At 46.4% G+C, this 13,913-nt stretch overlaps 1 protein-coding gene across 2 annotated transcripts in view; it reads left to right on the top strand.

Annotated features, from left to right (window-relative positions):
- Positions 1–13,913, top strand: part of fnip1 (folliculin interacting protein 1) — a 116,399-nt gene that overhangs the window by 61,037 nt on the left and 41,449 nt on the right. Inside the window, exons 3-8 of one of the 2 annotated variants that reach the window (XM_084320199.1) lie at positions 1,595–1,741; positions 2,861–2,961; positions 3,222–3,296; positions 3,835–3,926; positions 5,358–5,441; positions 9,247–9,318. In XM_084320199.1, the coding sequence (XP_084176325.1) occupies positions 1,595–1,741; positions 2,861–2,961; positions 3,222–3,296; positions 3,835–3,926; positions 5,358–5,441; positions 9,247–9,318 (571 nt within the window). The remainder of the gene's footprint in view (positions 1–1,594; positions 1,742–2,860; positions 2,962–3,221; positions 3,297–3,834; positions 3,927–5,357; positions 5,442–9,246; positions 9,319–13,913) is intronic. The other variant, XM_084320200.1, reaches the window with a different exon arrangement.

Below are 13,913 nucleotides of genomic sequence, written 5' to 3'. Positions count from 1 at the left end.
TGTATTAGTACCTGGAACATACTGCAGTCTGGTCACTGTATTAGTACCTGGAACATACTGCAGTCTGGTCACTGTATTAGTACCTGGAACATACTGCAGTCTGGTCACTGTATTAGTACCTGGAACATACTGCAGTCTGGTCACTGTATTAGTACCTGGAACATACTGCAGTCTGGTCACTGTATTAGTACCTGGAACATACTGCAGTCTGGTCACTGTATTAGTACCTGGAACATACTGCCGTCTGGTCACTGTATTAGTACCTGGAACATACTGCCGTCTGGTCACTGTATTAGTACCTGGAACATACTGCCGTCTGGTCACTGTATTAGTACCTAGGGTTGGGCATCGTTTGGATTTGAACGATTCCGGTTCCGATTCTCCATTTCGATTCCTGTTCCAGAACCGGAAGTTAGGAACCGGTTCCTATTAGAACCGGTTCTCGGTGCCCAACCCTATTAGTACCTGGAGCTCTGAATACTGCAGTCTGGTCACTGTATTAATCCTCAAAGCTAAACGGTGTGTGTGTGTGTGCACGCCCATGTGCACGCATGCACGTGTAAATATGAATATAATATAATAAATGTAGTATACTGTGTGCCTCATGTGTGAGGTCTGTCCGTCAGTACGCCTTTATGTGTGTGTGTGAGTACACATTTGTGCATACACGTATGAATGTGTGAGGTTGTGCAGTGAATGTCAAGTGAAGATGTTACATTTAGGGTTAGGAGGGTTTGTCTGTCCTACAGAGGTTGTGAATATGATGGGTTTAAGGTCGCTTTCACACAGGGGCTGTTTGGTCCGGACTTTCGGACCAGAATTCGATAGTCCGGTTTTTCGGGTCTGTGTGAATGCGTGTCGAACTCGGTCCGCGGACCAAGCAGGCGAACTCTAGTCCGCCTGAAAACGTAGGTCTCGGTTCGGCTTCATCGAACCAAACGCGAACCAAATATAGGAAGTGATTATTATTACCACTGCTCGCAGCACTCACTGCAAAACAAGCACACTGCATCTAATATCTCTATCTATCTATATATCTGTGCATCTTGGGAAGAAGGAAGAAAAAACACGGCTTATTATTATTACCGAGGCGCGCAGCTTATTATATTATTAATAAAACAGCTACTTGTGGGCACTCATAAAAACACTGTGGTCTACAAGTTGTTTAGCGAGAGGATGGTGGTAATGTGCTTCAATAGAACAATGGATCAATGCCATGTCAAAACTCGGCTCCGCTGATCTGGAGGGCTCCGCAGTCCACACACAGACACACACACGCGCGCGCGCGCACACACGGGATCGCAGCCACACACACATTTCCACTGTCCAATAGACAAGCGCCCTTTTCGACCGCGTGACATTGTTCAGAAGGTCTCGGTCCGCCTCACAGATATCTGTGTGAACGCAGGCGAACCAAATGAAGAATGCAACAATGTTGCAACTTCACCCCCAGAACCGCACAGAGTCCACCAAAACTATATGTGAAAGCGACCTAAATGTGTCTATATGAATGTCTGTCCTACAGAGGATGTGCAGAGAGGGCCAGGTGGAGATGTAAGGGTTAAAGGTGTCTATATGAATGTCTGTCCTACAGAGGATGTGCAGCGAGGGCCAGGCGAAGATGTTTGGGAAGTGCTGCCAGCTCCGTCCTACAGGGGGCAGCAGCAGCTCCCTGGACAGCTCCTCCTCCTGCACCTCCTCCGAGACACGAGAACCCAGGGAGCCGGGCCTGCGCTTCCAGGTGACACACACACACACACACACTACTTCATCTGAATCCACGGGTTATACATCACACACACAAACACACACACACAAACACACACACACACACACACTACTTTATCTGAACTAGGGAGGGATGCACCGATCCGACTTTTTCAGTCCCGATACCGATACCTGGGCTTTGGGTATCGGCCGATACCGAGTACCGATCCGATACCCATTGTTCAATTGATAAACTGTATGCCTCACTGTGTGGAAGAGACATCAGGCTTGACTTAAAACATTACTTTCCTAACTTAGTGAAACAAAATCTAACAAATTAACACATAGATATAAATGTACTGAATTGTTGTTTATTATTCAAATTAAATAACAAAAGATTTATAAAAAAAAATCCCCGATACCCGATCTAGCTATTTTAGTCATATCAGGCCCGATGTCCGATATCAATATTGGATCGGTGCATCCCTAATCTGAACCCACAGGTTACACATCACGCACACGCACACACAAACACACACTACTTTATCTGAATCCATGGGTTATACATCACACACACGCACACATTCATTCACTCACACACACACACACACACATGCACCCACACACACACAGGATTCTCCACATGCTTTTTAGGACATCTCATAGGAACATAAAATATTGTTTTATTTTATGCTGCTTAACTCTCTTCTCCTCTTCTCTCTTATCTTCTCCTCCTCTCCTCTCTTCTATTTTCCTCTCTTCTCGTCTCATCTCTTCGCTCTTCTCCTCTCCTCTTCTCTCTTCTCTCCTCTCCTGTCCTCTCCTCTCCACTCCTGTCCTCTCCTCTCCTCACTCACGTGCCTCTCCTATCCTCTCTCCTCTCCTCTCCTCACTCACGTGCCTCTCCTATCCTCTCTCCTCTCCTCTCCTCTCCTCACTCACGTGCCTCTCCTATCCTCTCTCTTATCCTCTCCTCACTCACGTGCCTCTCCTATCCTCTCTCCTCACTCACGTGCCTCTCCTATCCTCCCTCTTCTCCTCTCCTCTTCTCCTCTCTTCTCTCCTCTCCTGTCCTCTCTCTTCTCCTTTCCTCCTCTCTTATCCTCTCCTCTCCTCTCTCCTCTCCTCTCTCACGTGCCTCTCCTCTCCCCAGGGCTCCAGGTGTTCCTCTGACGTGGTGATGCTGGGGGAGATGATGTTCGGCTCTGTGGCCATGAGCTACAAAGGCTCCACTCTGAAGATCCACCAGATCAGGTGAGAGGGAGAGAGAGAGAGAGAGAGTGGGACGATCACCAGCTAAACGCGGCTAACATTCTGACTCTCAGTGGTCCGCGCCGCGTTGGCCCTGTAGACCAGGGGGACCGAACCAGGTCAGAATGGAGGAGACGAAGGAGACGTTACTGCTGCAGTGACTGACATTGTTTCACCTCTCTCACACACATACAGATGCACACACACACGCACACGCACACACACATATGTACTTCATGCTTACCTTTGCCCTTCTCTATCAGGTCGCCACCTCAACTGATGCTGAGTAAAGTCTTCACTGCCAGGACGGGAGGTAGTGTCTACGGCAGTCTCAACACGTAAGCATGCACGCACGCACACACGCACGCATGCACACGCATGCACGCACACACACGCATGCACACACACACACACACACACACACACACACACACACACATACACACACACACACAATCTCTCCTCTATACCAGCCTCATCATGTACATGTTTGTCAGTAAGTGTATCTCCTCTGTCTCTGTTTCCCACTCACTCACTATAAGCGTAAAGAACTGTTGACCCCTAGCCCTATTTTCGTCTTACTCCATTCTGTTCTTCAAATACTGGATACCGGCAAATAAACGCTGACCACGGCCCAGTGGAGTGGGCTTCCAGGCCTCGTACAGACTGTGTTGCCCCGTTGACTTTAGTTTTGTGGCTCACTAGCCCGGGCTGCGGGTGTCCAGTATGAAGAACAGGATGGATTGTGCTGAGAAAGGGGGAAATAGTGATGTGTTTTTTTTCATACCTTTTTAACCAAAACAAATCGTAATCATCTATTATGTATTCCTGGTTGACGTGGTGGGTGTTCTTGTTTTTTTCCTTTCTCTCTGGCAGGTTGCAGGACAGCCTGGAGTTCATCGGACAGGACCCCAACGCCCTGAGGCCTGATCAGAACACCGGGACCAGCAATCTCTTAGGGAACATAGGTAACGACGGCAAACACAGCACCGTTACTGCGGCAACGACAAACCATCTGATTACAGTGCTTTGGAGATGAATGATAATCGTGTTCAAATTTGCCTCCATAAATGTGGAGCTGAATCAGTGTCTTTTTTTCCCCTTCAATCCGTCCCATGAATCCTCTAGAATTGACCTCCTTTGAGTCTGTAGAGCGTTTCTGTGCTCAAAGAACAGACGGAACAATAGCAAGGAGCGCTCGGCAACACTGGACTACATCCCATGTATTTTTGCGGTTGGAAAGTCGATCCAAATCACTTGGGAGAGTGTGAACGTGATCTATCACAAGACACTAGTCGAGACCTCTGCTGTCTTTAACTATGAATGAACACAACACTCTTCAATTAACGGGGCACTTCACCAGAAAACACACATCCAAAAACTCTCTAAACAGTTTTACACACATTATTCTAGTTATTGAGAGTACATTTTGAATATGGCCACCAGTGATTGTCATCGGGGACAGTGAATCCATGCGTTGATTACAGCTCCATGAAATTATGTAGATGAAAAAAATAGCAATACCATGTCTTATAGGGGCTTGCTACCTTATAGTTTCATTGAGTAATGAACACAACAAGGATTCAATGTCCCTGATGACATCACTGGTATGTGATTTTCAAACTCATTTACTCTCCATAACTCGTCAAACTAAATTAATGTGTGCAAAACAGTTTTTGAGTGTTTTTGGGATGTGTGTGAGATTATGTGCAAAATAAATCTGCATAGTTTTTTGGTGAAGTGCCCCTTTAACGTTTATTTTTAGATTATAACGTATGAAAACACCGTTCCTCTAAAAAAAAATATATATATCTCAAATTTGAGATGACAAGTTGGCTTACTTTTCTTATCTTGCCCTGATTACCGTCGGCGCTGCGGAGATGAGACTTTTTTTATTACTCTCATAATATTCTTTAATTTTGTACTCGTTAACATTCTTCTGAGAACGTTTGAAAGGAGCAGAGTAAAATTTGCCAGTAGTTTCTCCCTCAGTGAGTAAAATCACGTGAGACTGTTTAGGACACACTAAGTATCTAACGCTTACAATTCTTCTCTGTGCTGATCTGTTTATACCCCCCCCCCCCCTCTCCCGTCATCCTCACAGAAATTACCATAATCAAGTTTAATCAAAGTGTTAACATTTTATTTTATTCATCGGTTTTCTGTGAGCGATCGCAGTCTTACTCATGTATCCGTCTGACTGGATCTCCATCATTGTGATGTCGGACTAAAAACAAAACGCTTCCTGTTCACGTTCTGGAGGGTCGGATGACCTGAGTCGACCTGCCCACCTCCTCCTTACTGCTTCACTAACCGTGGTTCATGTCTTGTCTTGTTTTTGTATTTTTTCTATTTCTCTCTCTCTCTCCCTTCCCCCCCGTTTTGTTTGTGCTGCGCAGGATTCTCTCAGCTCTGCAGCCCTCGACGGGCCTTCTCTGAGCAGGGCCCTCTGCGCCTCATCAAGAGTGCCTCTTTCTTTTCAGGTTGGCGAAGAAAAAAAAAACGCAAAAAAACAACAACTGTCCTTTTGACAGTGTGTGCTGCGGTTGCATGCGTGTTTTGATGGTTGTAGCCGGTGGTAGCAGCGCTACGGTGTTCGATGCACGCGGCATGTCTGAGAGTGCACCATGCATGCTGGCATGGGGTGGATCTGGTGGTGTTCACTTTAAAGGTGAAAGAGGTTTTTGGTTGTTGTTCTACAAAAGTAGTTTATATTGATATACACAAGAGTTGAAAGCACAAGTTCTCTAGATCAAGGACAAGGCTCTCGTTATTGCATTGCCAGAAATGTTCATTCTATGGACAGTCATTTTCTATTACCGAGAATTTGTTTGTTGATATTTAGCACAAGTGTGGGAAAATTACTTAATTGGATTGCATTTTCATTTATCTGAAGAACGTACGTGTGCTTAAAACTCAAGAAACTCAGAAAAGAAAGATACAATTAAAGTAAAAAATTTAATTAAATGTAGGAAAATGTTTACTTTTGAAGAACGACAGCGTAAAATTCTCCTCTTGAACGTCCTTCCCACAATCTCTCCCTCCATTTCTGCCACCTCCTCCCCCCTGCTCGTGGGGGGGGTGAGAGACTTCTGCCCTTGCTCAAGTGGAGTTCAAGTACAGGGGTGGTGATTTCTATAAAAATAGCCGCCCCCCATGCTATGCTGCCTGTTCCGGCGACCCGCTGTTAGATCACACGTCAGTTAGCATGTAGGCATGTAGCGCTGTTAGTTATGCAACGCTGGAATGGCACAGTGTGCTACTGCCCAACCACACACACGCACACACACAGACGGACCCCTGTTCTTGATTGGTCCATAAATCATGTCAACGGTCCAACGACATGCAGTATATATGCCTCTGGAGTCTGGCTGCACATTCGATTGATGCTTTTGTGGTTTTCACACCCCTATCCAGTTGGTAGTGCCGACTTTTTCCCTTTTTCACAGCAAGTGTTGATGAGGAGAACATCTGAGAATAAACAAACCACATCAGCCTTAAGCGGTAACGGCTGCTAAAATGGTCCGCTAAGGCCTTTTAGTCGACATCCAGCAGCACAGTGCGTGCCAATAGTCGGGCGTTTAATTTCACAAACCAGACGAGTTGCTTAATTGAGACACTTCCTGTTGCTTTGTCTTGTGTTGTGAAGCCTGCATTGAGACCGTGCTAACAGCGTGACAAGGAGTCTGTCAACCCGGTACTTGGCGACAATAGTCTCATCATCAAGCGCCTGCCTGTATTGTGACTCACAGTGATATCTTTGGTGATAACTTCTCTACTAGGAGTTCTAGGATCCCAGTCTAATAGTAGTACTATTTGTATAGACCGAATGAAGTAATATCACCAAAAAGGGACTACTTTATATGTAACAGTATGGGTTGTGATGCAGGCCTCAAGCTGAACATCACCTATTATCACAACCATGCTGATAAATAGTATATAAAGTATGAGGGCGAGTGTGATATTGCTTTTATGCAACAGTTTTTTTGATAAGGTTTTAATCAAGTAAATGAAATGACATTAAATTATATCAGCCCCCCCCCCCCACCCCCCACCAACCGTCTCGGCCAGTCCTTCGTGCCAGCGGCTATCAGGCTCCACAACTGTGGGCATGGACTGCTGCCAGCAGCTGGAGAACTAACGTCTGGCGAACTCGAGAACTATTAGGAATGTCTGACTCTTAACCACCGAAACCTGCACGGACTGTAACACATAACGGACTATAACACATAACGGACTATAACACATAACGGACTATAACACATAACGGACTATAACACATAACGGACTATAACACATAACGGACTATAACACATAACGGACTATAACACATAACGGACTATAACACATAACGGACTGTAACACATAACGGACTATAACACATAACGGACTATAACACATAAGCAGCTACGGTACAGACCCTCACCTGCACCTTATGTATACTGTTTATTCTTCTCCTATTTTTATATTCAGAGTTAATTACATTGCCTATATTTATGTCTCATCTATTACCCGGCCCATAACTGTACCTCCCCTCCCCCGTGCTGCTATGATGACGCCCCAAATTTTCCCAAGGGGATCAGTAAAGGAATTTTTTCATCCACTTTTTTTCCTCATTTTTCTCATTTTTCTCCCATCCCAATTCCGTGTTTCCAATTCTCCCCTGTCTTGAACGTTGCTCGACTATGCCCCCCACTGGTTGGTTGTAGGGAGGATAGAAGCCTTGCATCACGTGTCTCCTCCGATACACGAGGAGGCAGCCTGTCGCATCTTTTCACCTGCCAGCGCGGACTCTCATTGGCGAGGTGTAACGCGTGGGAGGCTCACACTATACCCTTGCCATTTCCTGTCTCTGCTGTGCAGGCGTCCCCCAACCGACCTGTAGGAGTCGCTGTCCACAACGTCCAGATTATCACCCATCGACTTCCACCCGCTGACTGCCAATGAGCCAGTATGATGGCCAGCCCAAGCCGGAGGCAATGCTGACACCCGGATTCGAGACCGGAGTCTCTTGCATTGGTGACGAGCGTAATCTCCGCTGCGCCACCCAGCCGCCCTAGTAAAGGAATATCTTATATTATTTTATAAATGTACACCTCCGCCTGCAAGTATAGTTCTTGAAACTGTCACTATTTGCAGTTTCAATCCATTCACACCTGTTATAATGGCATGCCTCTCGGCCAATCAGATTGCTTGATCAGACCTATCTGTTTGTATAAGGCATCTCATCTTTCCTTGAGTTTTTACATGTCCTCCTTTTCTTACTTCTTTCTCAAAGTCGGTACAAGGGTAGGTAGAAACCAGGAGTCTCGTACGAGGACGGGGCTTGACATCTTCTTTATAGCTATTCTGTTATGTTGTATTCTTACACATGGAGAAATGAACAAACTTGAGAACACCTGGGTGATTAGAAACCAGTGGCAGCTGGTGAGACACTAGGGAGCGGGAGAAAGGTCCGGGGCCTGGGAGGAATGGGAACACTTAGGGAGCGGGAGAAAGGTCCGGGGCCTGGGAGGAATGGGAACACTTAGGGAGCGGGAGAAAGGTCCGGGGCCTGGGAGGAATGGGAACACTTAGGGAGCGGGAGAAAGGTCCGGGGCCTGGGAGGAATGGGAACACTTAGGGAGCGGGAGAAAGGTCCTGGGCCTGGGAGGAATGGGAACACTTAGGGAGCGGGAGAAAGGTCCGGGGCCTGGGAGGAATGGGAACACTTAGGGAGCGGGAGAAAGGTCCGGGGCCTGGGAGGAATGGGAACACTTAGGGAGCGACAAGAAAGATTGTGGCCGGGGCAGAATCGTGACTCTTTCACATCAAGGACCCCCCAGGTAGATATGCATTAGACCATGGACCGCATAACTGTAGGTTGGGTGGTAACCATGGAAACCCATGATATAGCTATGCAATAAGGAATGGCTTATTGCTCTGCTTCTAACTCTTTCAGACGTGACGACGGAGGCAGCGAGAGCTGGACTATAGCCCACGGGGTGTGTTGATAGTGTAGGGTTGTTCAGGAGAGCAGGAGCACACCCTCTCAGCATGCCTTCTATTGTATTATTGTTCTTACCGTTTCTTACTGGTTGTTTTGTCTCTCCATTTTGGTCCCTCCACATCCCTTCTCTTAACACCACTCTCTCCCTTCCCTCCTCCCTCTCTCTCTCCCTCCCTCTTCCGCCACTCCCCCTACTCTTATCTATCTCCTCTCCCCCCTCCCTCCCTCTCTACCTCCGCACATAACACCATCCCTCCCATCCTCTCTCTCTCTATCCATCTCTCTGTGTCCCTCTCTAGGCCACAGTAATCCCATGGACATGCCCGGTCGAGGACTCTACGACGAGAGGGACAGCGGCATCGCCAGATCAGGTTGGTTACCGAGACTAAAAGGACCTAATAAAACCCGGATTGGCCTGTTTACAATCCACACCGCTTTCACTCTCTACAACAGCAATGACTACCGGTAATCTCTCGCAGTAAATCTGGATGTTATACGCTGCTGGACGGTTCAAAACCCCCTACTGTTCTACTTTAGACTGAATTTGTTATGAATTCTCAAAACATAGTGTCTTTAGATAAAGAGACTTGAGGAGAAAGAAGGGAAAAAAATCAATGATCTTAAAATGTACTTAGGGTTGTTCGTCTGAAAGCTTCAGGTAAACTTTAGGGTACTTAAATCACAAGTCTGAGCTCAAGCTACCAGGACCAGAGGTGCTACTTAATTTTCTCTGGTTAAAAGGTGACACCTACCACGTAAATACCACTGTTTTAACTCGAATCTCTAGTTCTTCCTCAGATGATGTGCTCTCTCTCTCTCTCTCTCTCTCTCTCTTGTTCCAATGAATGTCCCTCACCCACACTCTCTCACCTCCAGCCCATATCTCTCTCCCAGTTGGAAAGACAAATAGATAGATAAATACTGTATTATTGCCGTGCAACATTACGGTACAACAATACGACACGGTAGCTCAGGTCCAGTGCAAAAATAAAGGAAGAAAAACAAGCATACATGCCTCATAAACCATTAGGAAAGGAAACGCATGAATGTGAGAATATGTACCGTGAATATATATGAATATGATATGCAGTTCAGATCCCCAGCATATCAAGTAGCCCAACAGGCAGAAAGTATCATGATTGATGTACCAGTGCAAACAAGTCCAGTCTGAGTTCAGTGCTGTGCACACAGTGTATTCAGGTCAGTATATGGGATCTTGTAGCAAAGGGGTGTTACGTTTTCTGGCCGCTGTAGGAAGGAAGTTGTCTTTGAGTGGATTCGGTCGATACGGACCCATAGCGCCTTCCAGAGGGGAGAAGCTGGAGGAGGTGGTGGGCCGGGTGTGAGGGGTCACTGGTTCTTATATCCAGTGAGTTGACTAGGGTCAGAGCCAGCAATGTTGGAGGCTTCAGTGAATCCACTCCAGTTTCCTCTCGTGTGACTGTCTGAGCTCCCGTACCAGACAGTGGGAGACAATGTGAGGATGCTCTCACTATGACGGCTTAATAGAAGTGGACCAGCAGGTGCTTCTTGGACACGATACATCTTCAGTTGTCTGAGGAAGGACAGTCTTCAGTTGTCTGAGGAAGGACAGTCTTCAGTTACCTGAGGAAGGACAGTCTTCAGTTACCTGAGGAAGGACAGTCTTCAGTTACCTGAGGAAGGACAGTCTTCAGTTACCTGAGGAAGGACAGTCTTCAGTTGTCTGAGGAAGGACAGTCTTCAGTTGTCTGAGGAAGGACAGTCTTCAGTTGTCTGAGGAAGGACAGTCTTCAGTTACCTGAGGAAGGACAGTCTTCAGTTGTCTGAGGAAGGACAGTCTTCAGTTGTCTGAGGAAGGACAGTCTTCAGTTGTCTGAGGAAGGACAGTCTTCAGTTACCTGAGGAAGGACAGTCTTCAGTTGTCTGAGGAAGGACAGTCTTCAGTTGTCTGAGGAAGGACAGTCTTCAGTTGTCTGAGGAAGGACAGTCTTCAGTTACCTGAGGAAGGACAGTCTTCAGTTGTCTGAGGAAGGACAGTCTTCAGTTGTCTGAGGAAGGACAGTCTTCAGTTGTCTGAGGAAGGACAGTCTTCAGTTGTCTGAGGAAGGACAGTCTTCAGTTACCTGAGGAAGGACAGTCTTCAGTTACCTGAGGAAGGACAGTCTTCGCTGGTTCTTTTTGATCATGTGGTTGGTGTTGATGACTGACGTAGACTGGGTGGATCAGAGATATGAACCGGTGCTTTGATGTTCAGTGTTCGTCCTCCAGAAGTCTACAGCTATTTCCATTGTTTTTGAAGCATTGAGTAAGAGGTTGTTGCTTTGCTGATGTACAGCCCAACTCACCTCTTGGCAGTGCAGAGTCTCGCCATCGTTGTTATTGACGAGTGCCATGACGGAGGTGTCATTCGCGCACTTGGAACATTTTGACTGAGCTGTAGTGAGTTGTCATTGGTGTGTAGATGGAGAAAAGCAGAGGAGTTAAGACGCAGCCTTGTGGTGCACCGGCCCTGATGGTCAGTGGGTGCGATGTACAGATTTGAGTTCTGATTCTGAAGTCCAGTATCCTCGCTGACACGGAGCCGGGTTGATGTTCGTGTCCTGAAGCCTGGCGATTGGGCGCGAGAGGATTAATGGCGTTGAAAGCCGAGCTGAAGTCTTATCAAGGGGACGCGTGCGGTAGGTGTCGGTTGAGTCCAGGTGTTGCAGAGTGTAGCAAAGAGCCAGGATTATAGCGTCCTCAATGGAGCTTTTAGCCCGATAAGCAAACCGATATGGGTCCATACAGGACTTCAGGTAGGAAAGGGCTAAGCACTCAAACACTCTCATAGCCACTGAAGTGAACTGGCCTGAGGTCAGTGAGGCATGTTGTTTCTGGCTGACCAGGGGGCCAGGATGATGAGGTTGTGGCAATCCAGCCAGAACACGCAAACAAGATGGTATTTACTGAACCATAATTACAATGGCAGCGTTCTAGCGAACGGATGTATTCAGTCAACCAAATCCACAGGAGGAATTTGTTAGATTAGGTGTTAATTAATAGCGATACCAGGGTTTCCGTTAGAAAAAATTGTTGCCGGTCTCGGGGTCCGGTAGATTTAAATCTACCGGTCAAATGAGAGAAATTCCGGTCAGAGTTTATTGAGCTTAAAAATAATTGACATCCTCAAGGCATGTAGATTTATAATATTTTAACTTAAAACTAGGCTACTTCTGCGTATACAATCATTATATTCCAAATAAAATAAGTCCCGAGACTCCGTGCTGCTGCCGACTTTAAATCAAATAGGTGTCTGTGGGCAGTCGCCCGACATTAATACAGTATACAATAATAAACAGCAGTTAATGTGTTATAATCACATTTTTATGAGCTAACGAATTCCGTTATATTGGACATTTGTATTAATTATATCAAGCGAAGAACTGAGAAATTTGGCAGAGAGAGACGGCAACATTATCGTGGGTTTGCGTGATGACTCTCTCCACCTCGCAACGACTTATTTGCAAAGAGTATGGCGCAGCAGATTCAGCTGTTTTTTGGCTCCATCTGGGGACCGCTCAACAGCGCCCCCCACCCAACAGCTGAATTGCCAATGGCTGAATTGGAGTACTGCACTGTGCCGCTGCTGCTCCGGCTCTGCAGCTACACATGCACTCGCAAAACCCAGCACTAAGCTCTCGCTGACAACATTATTATACCTGCTTGGTGAAGCAACGATGAAACCAATGTAATGATTGTTTCGTTCATCGCATAGGCTATTTAATTTTAGCCTATTTTAATACAATTCAAATAATCAAATTGTGCTTGGAGGGAATTATTTTCACCGGACATTAAGACCGGAGAGATTAAATATGTCGGACTTCAACAGATTTTGCCGGTCAAATACCGGTAATTACCGGCTAACGGAAACGCTGAGCGATACTGCTGTTTTGATTATGGAAACTTGACGCACCCTCTTCAGGATATTCATCAACAGCAGACGATGGAAACATACATTGATTTGCATTTTCTTTTGCTGACTTTTGGGAAATGTGCTTAAAATGTGAACATTTGGACGGAAACTGCTTCTGACTGACTCATGTACACACACACACACACACACACGTCACACACACTCTCTCCCTTTCTGTCTCTCACTATCTTTCTCACACACACTTTTCCATTCATTAACCCCTTCATAGGCATATTGTTGCCCCCATCAATATATATAAATATATATATATATATCTACAATATATATATATACTGTACATATACAAAGGCTGTAGTGAGAAATGGGACAGACTGTTCTAGATTCTGGAAAACCCTGTGCGGTGGAAACAGCGACACCCCTTTCACCCCTCCCCTCTGTGCCCACATGCCCCGCTGGCATGGTTGGCATGAAGGGAATCTCACTTTCTTGTCTCATCAGTCACATGCAGCCATTTAAATATAGCAGCTCCCCAAGACCTGCTACTAGTAAATTAACTTCTAATTCTGGCCTCATGCTCCTAGTATCCACAGCAGCAGAGTCACCCCCCCCCCCCCTCCCCCTCTGCTACACACTGCTATGTGTGCTACAGCATTCACTCACTCACTCACTCACTCACTCACTCACTCACTCACTCACTCACTCACTCACTCACTCACTCACTCACTCACTCTCTCTTCACTAACAGACAAATAAACAAAATTGCCAGTATACAGCTTGCGTCCATTGATCAGTGTCTGCTTGGCTGCCTGGGGGATAAGTGTGGGGGGGTGGGTACTGGGAGGGGGGGGGGTTGTTAAGCCAGGCTCCCCAACAACAACATGTGACTGTTGGCTAGTTGTCTGATATTGGATCTGAAGTGTGTGTGTGTGTGTGTGTGTGTGTGTGTGTGGTGTGTGGTGTGTGTGTGTGTGTGTTAATTTATTTTCCTCAAGGATGCCGATCGAATGAGTAACCCTCCAACAGGCATTGTCTGACTCACTCCTGTCCTTTTCTTCTCTCTCTCTCAACTCT

Source organism: Notolepis coatsorum (assembly GCF_963971535.1).
Source record: "Notolepis coatsorum genome assembly, chromosome: 8".
In the NCBI taxonomy this organism is placed as follows: domain Eukaryota; kingdom Metazoa; phylum Chordata; class Actinopteri; order Aulopiformes; family Paralepididae; genus Notolepis; species Notolepis coatsorum.
The sequence above is the reverse complement of the archived record's forward strand: the minus strand, read 5'-3'. Positions and strand labels throughout refer to the sequence as shown.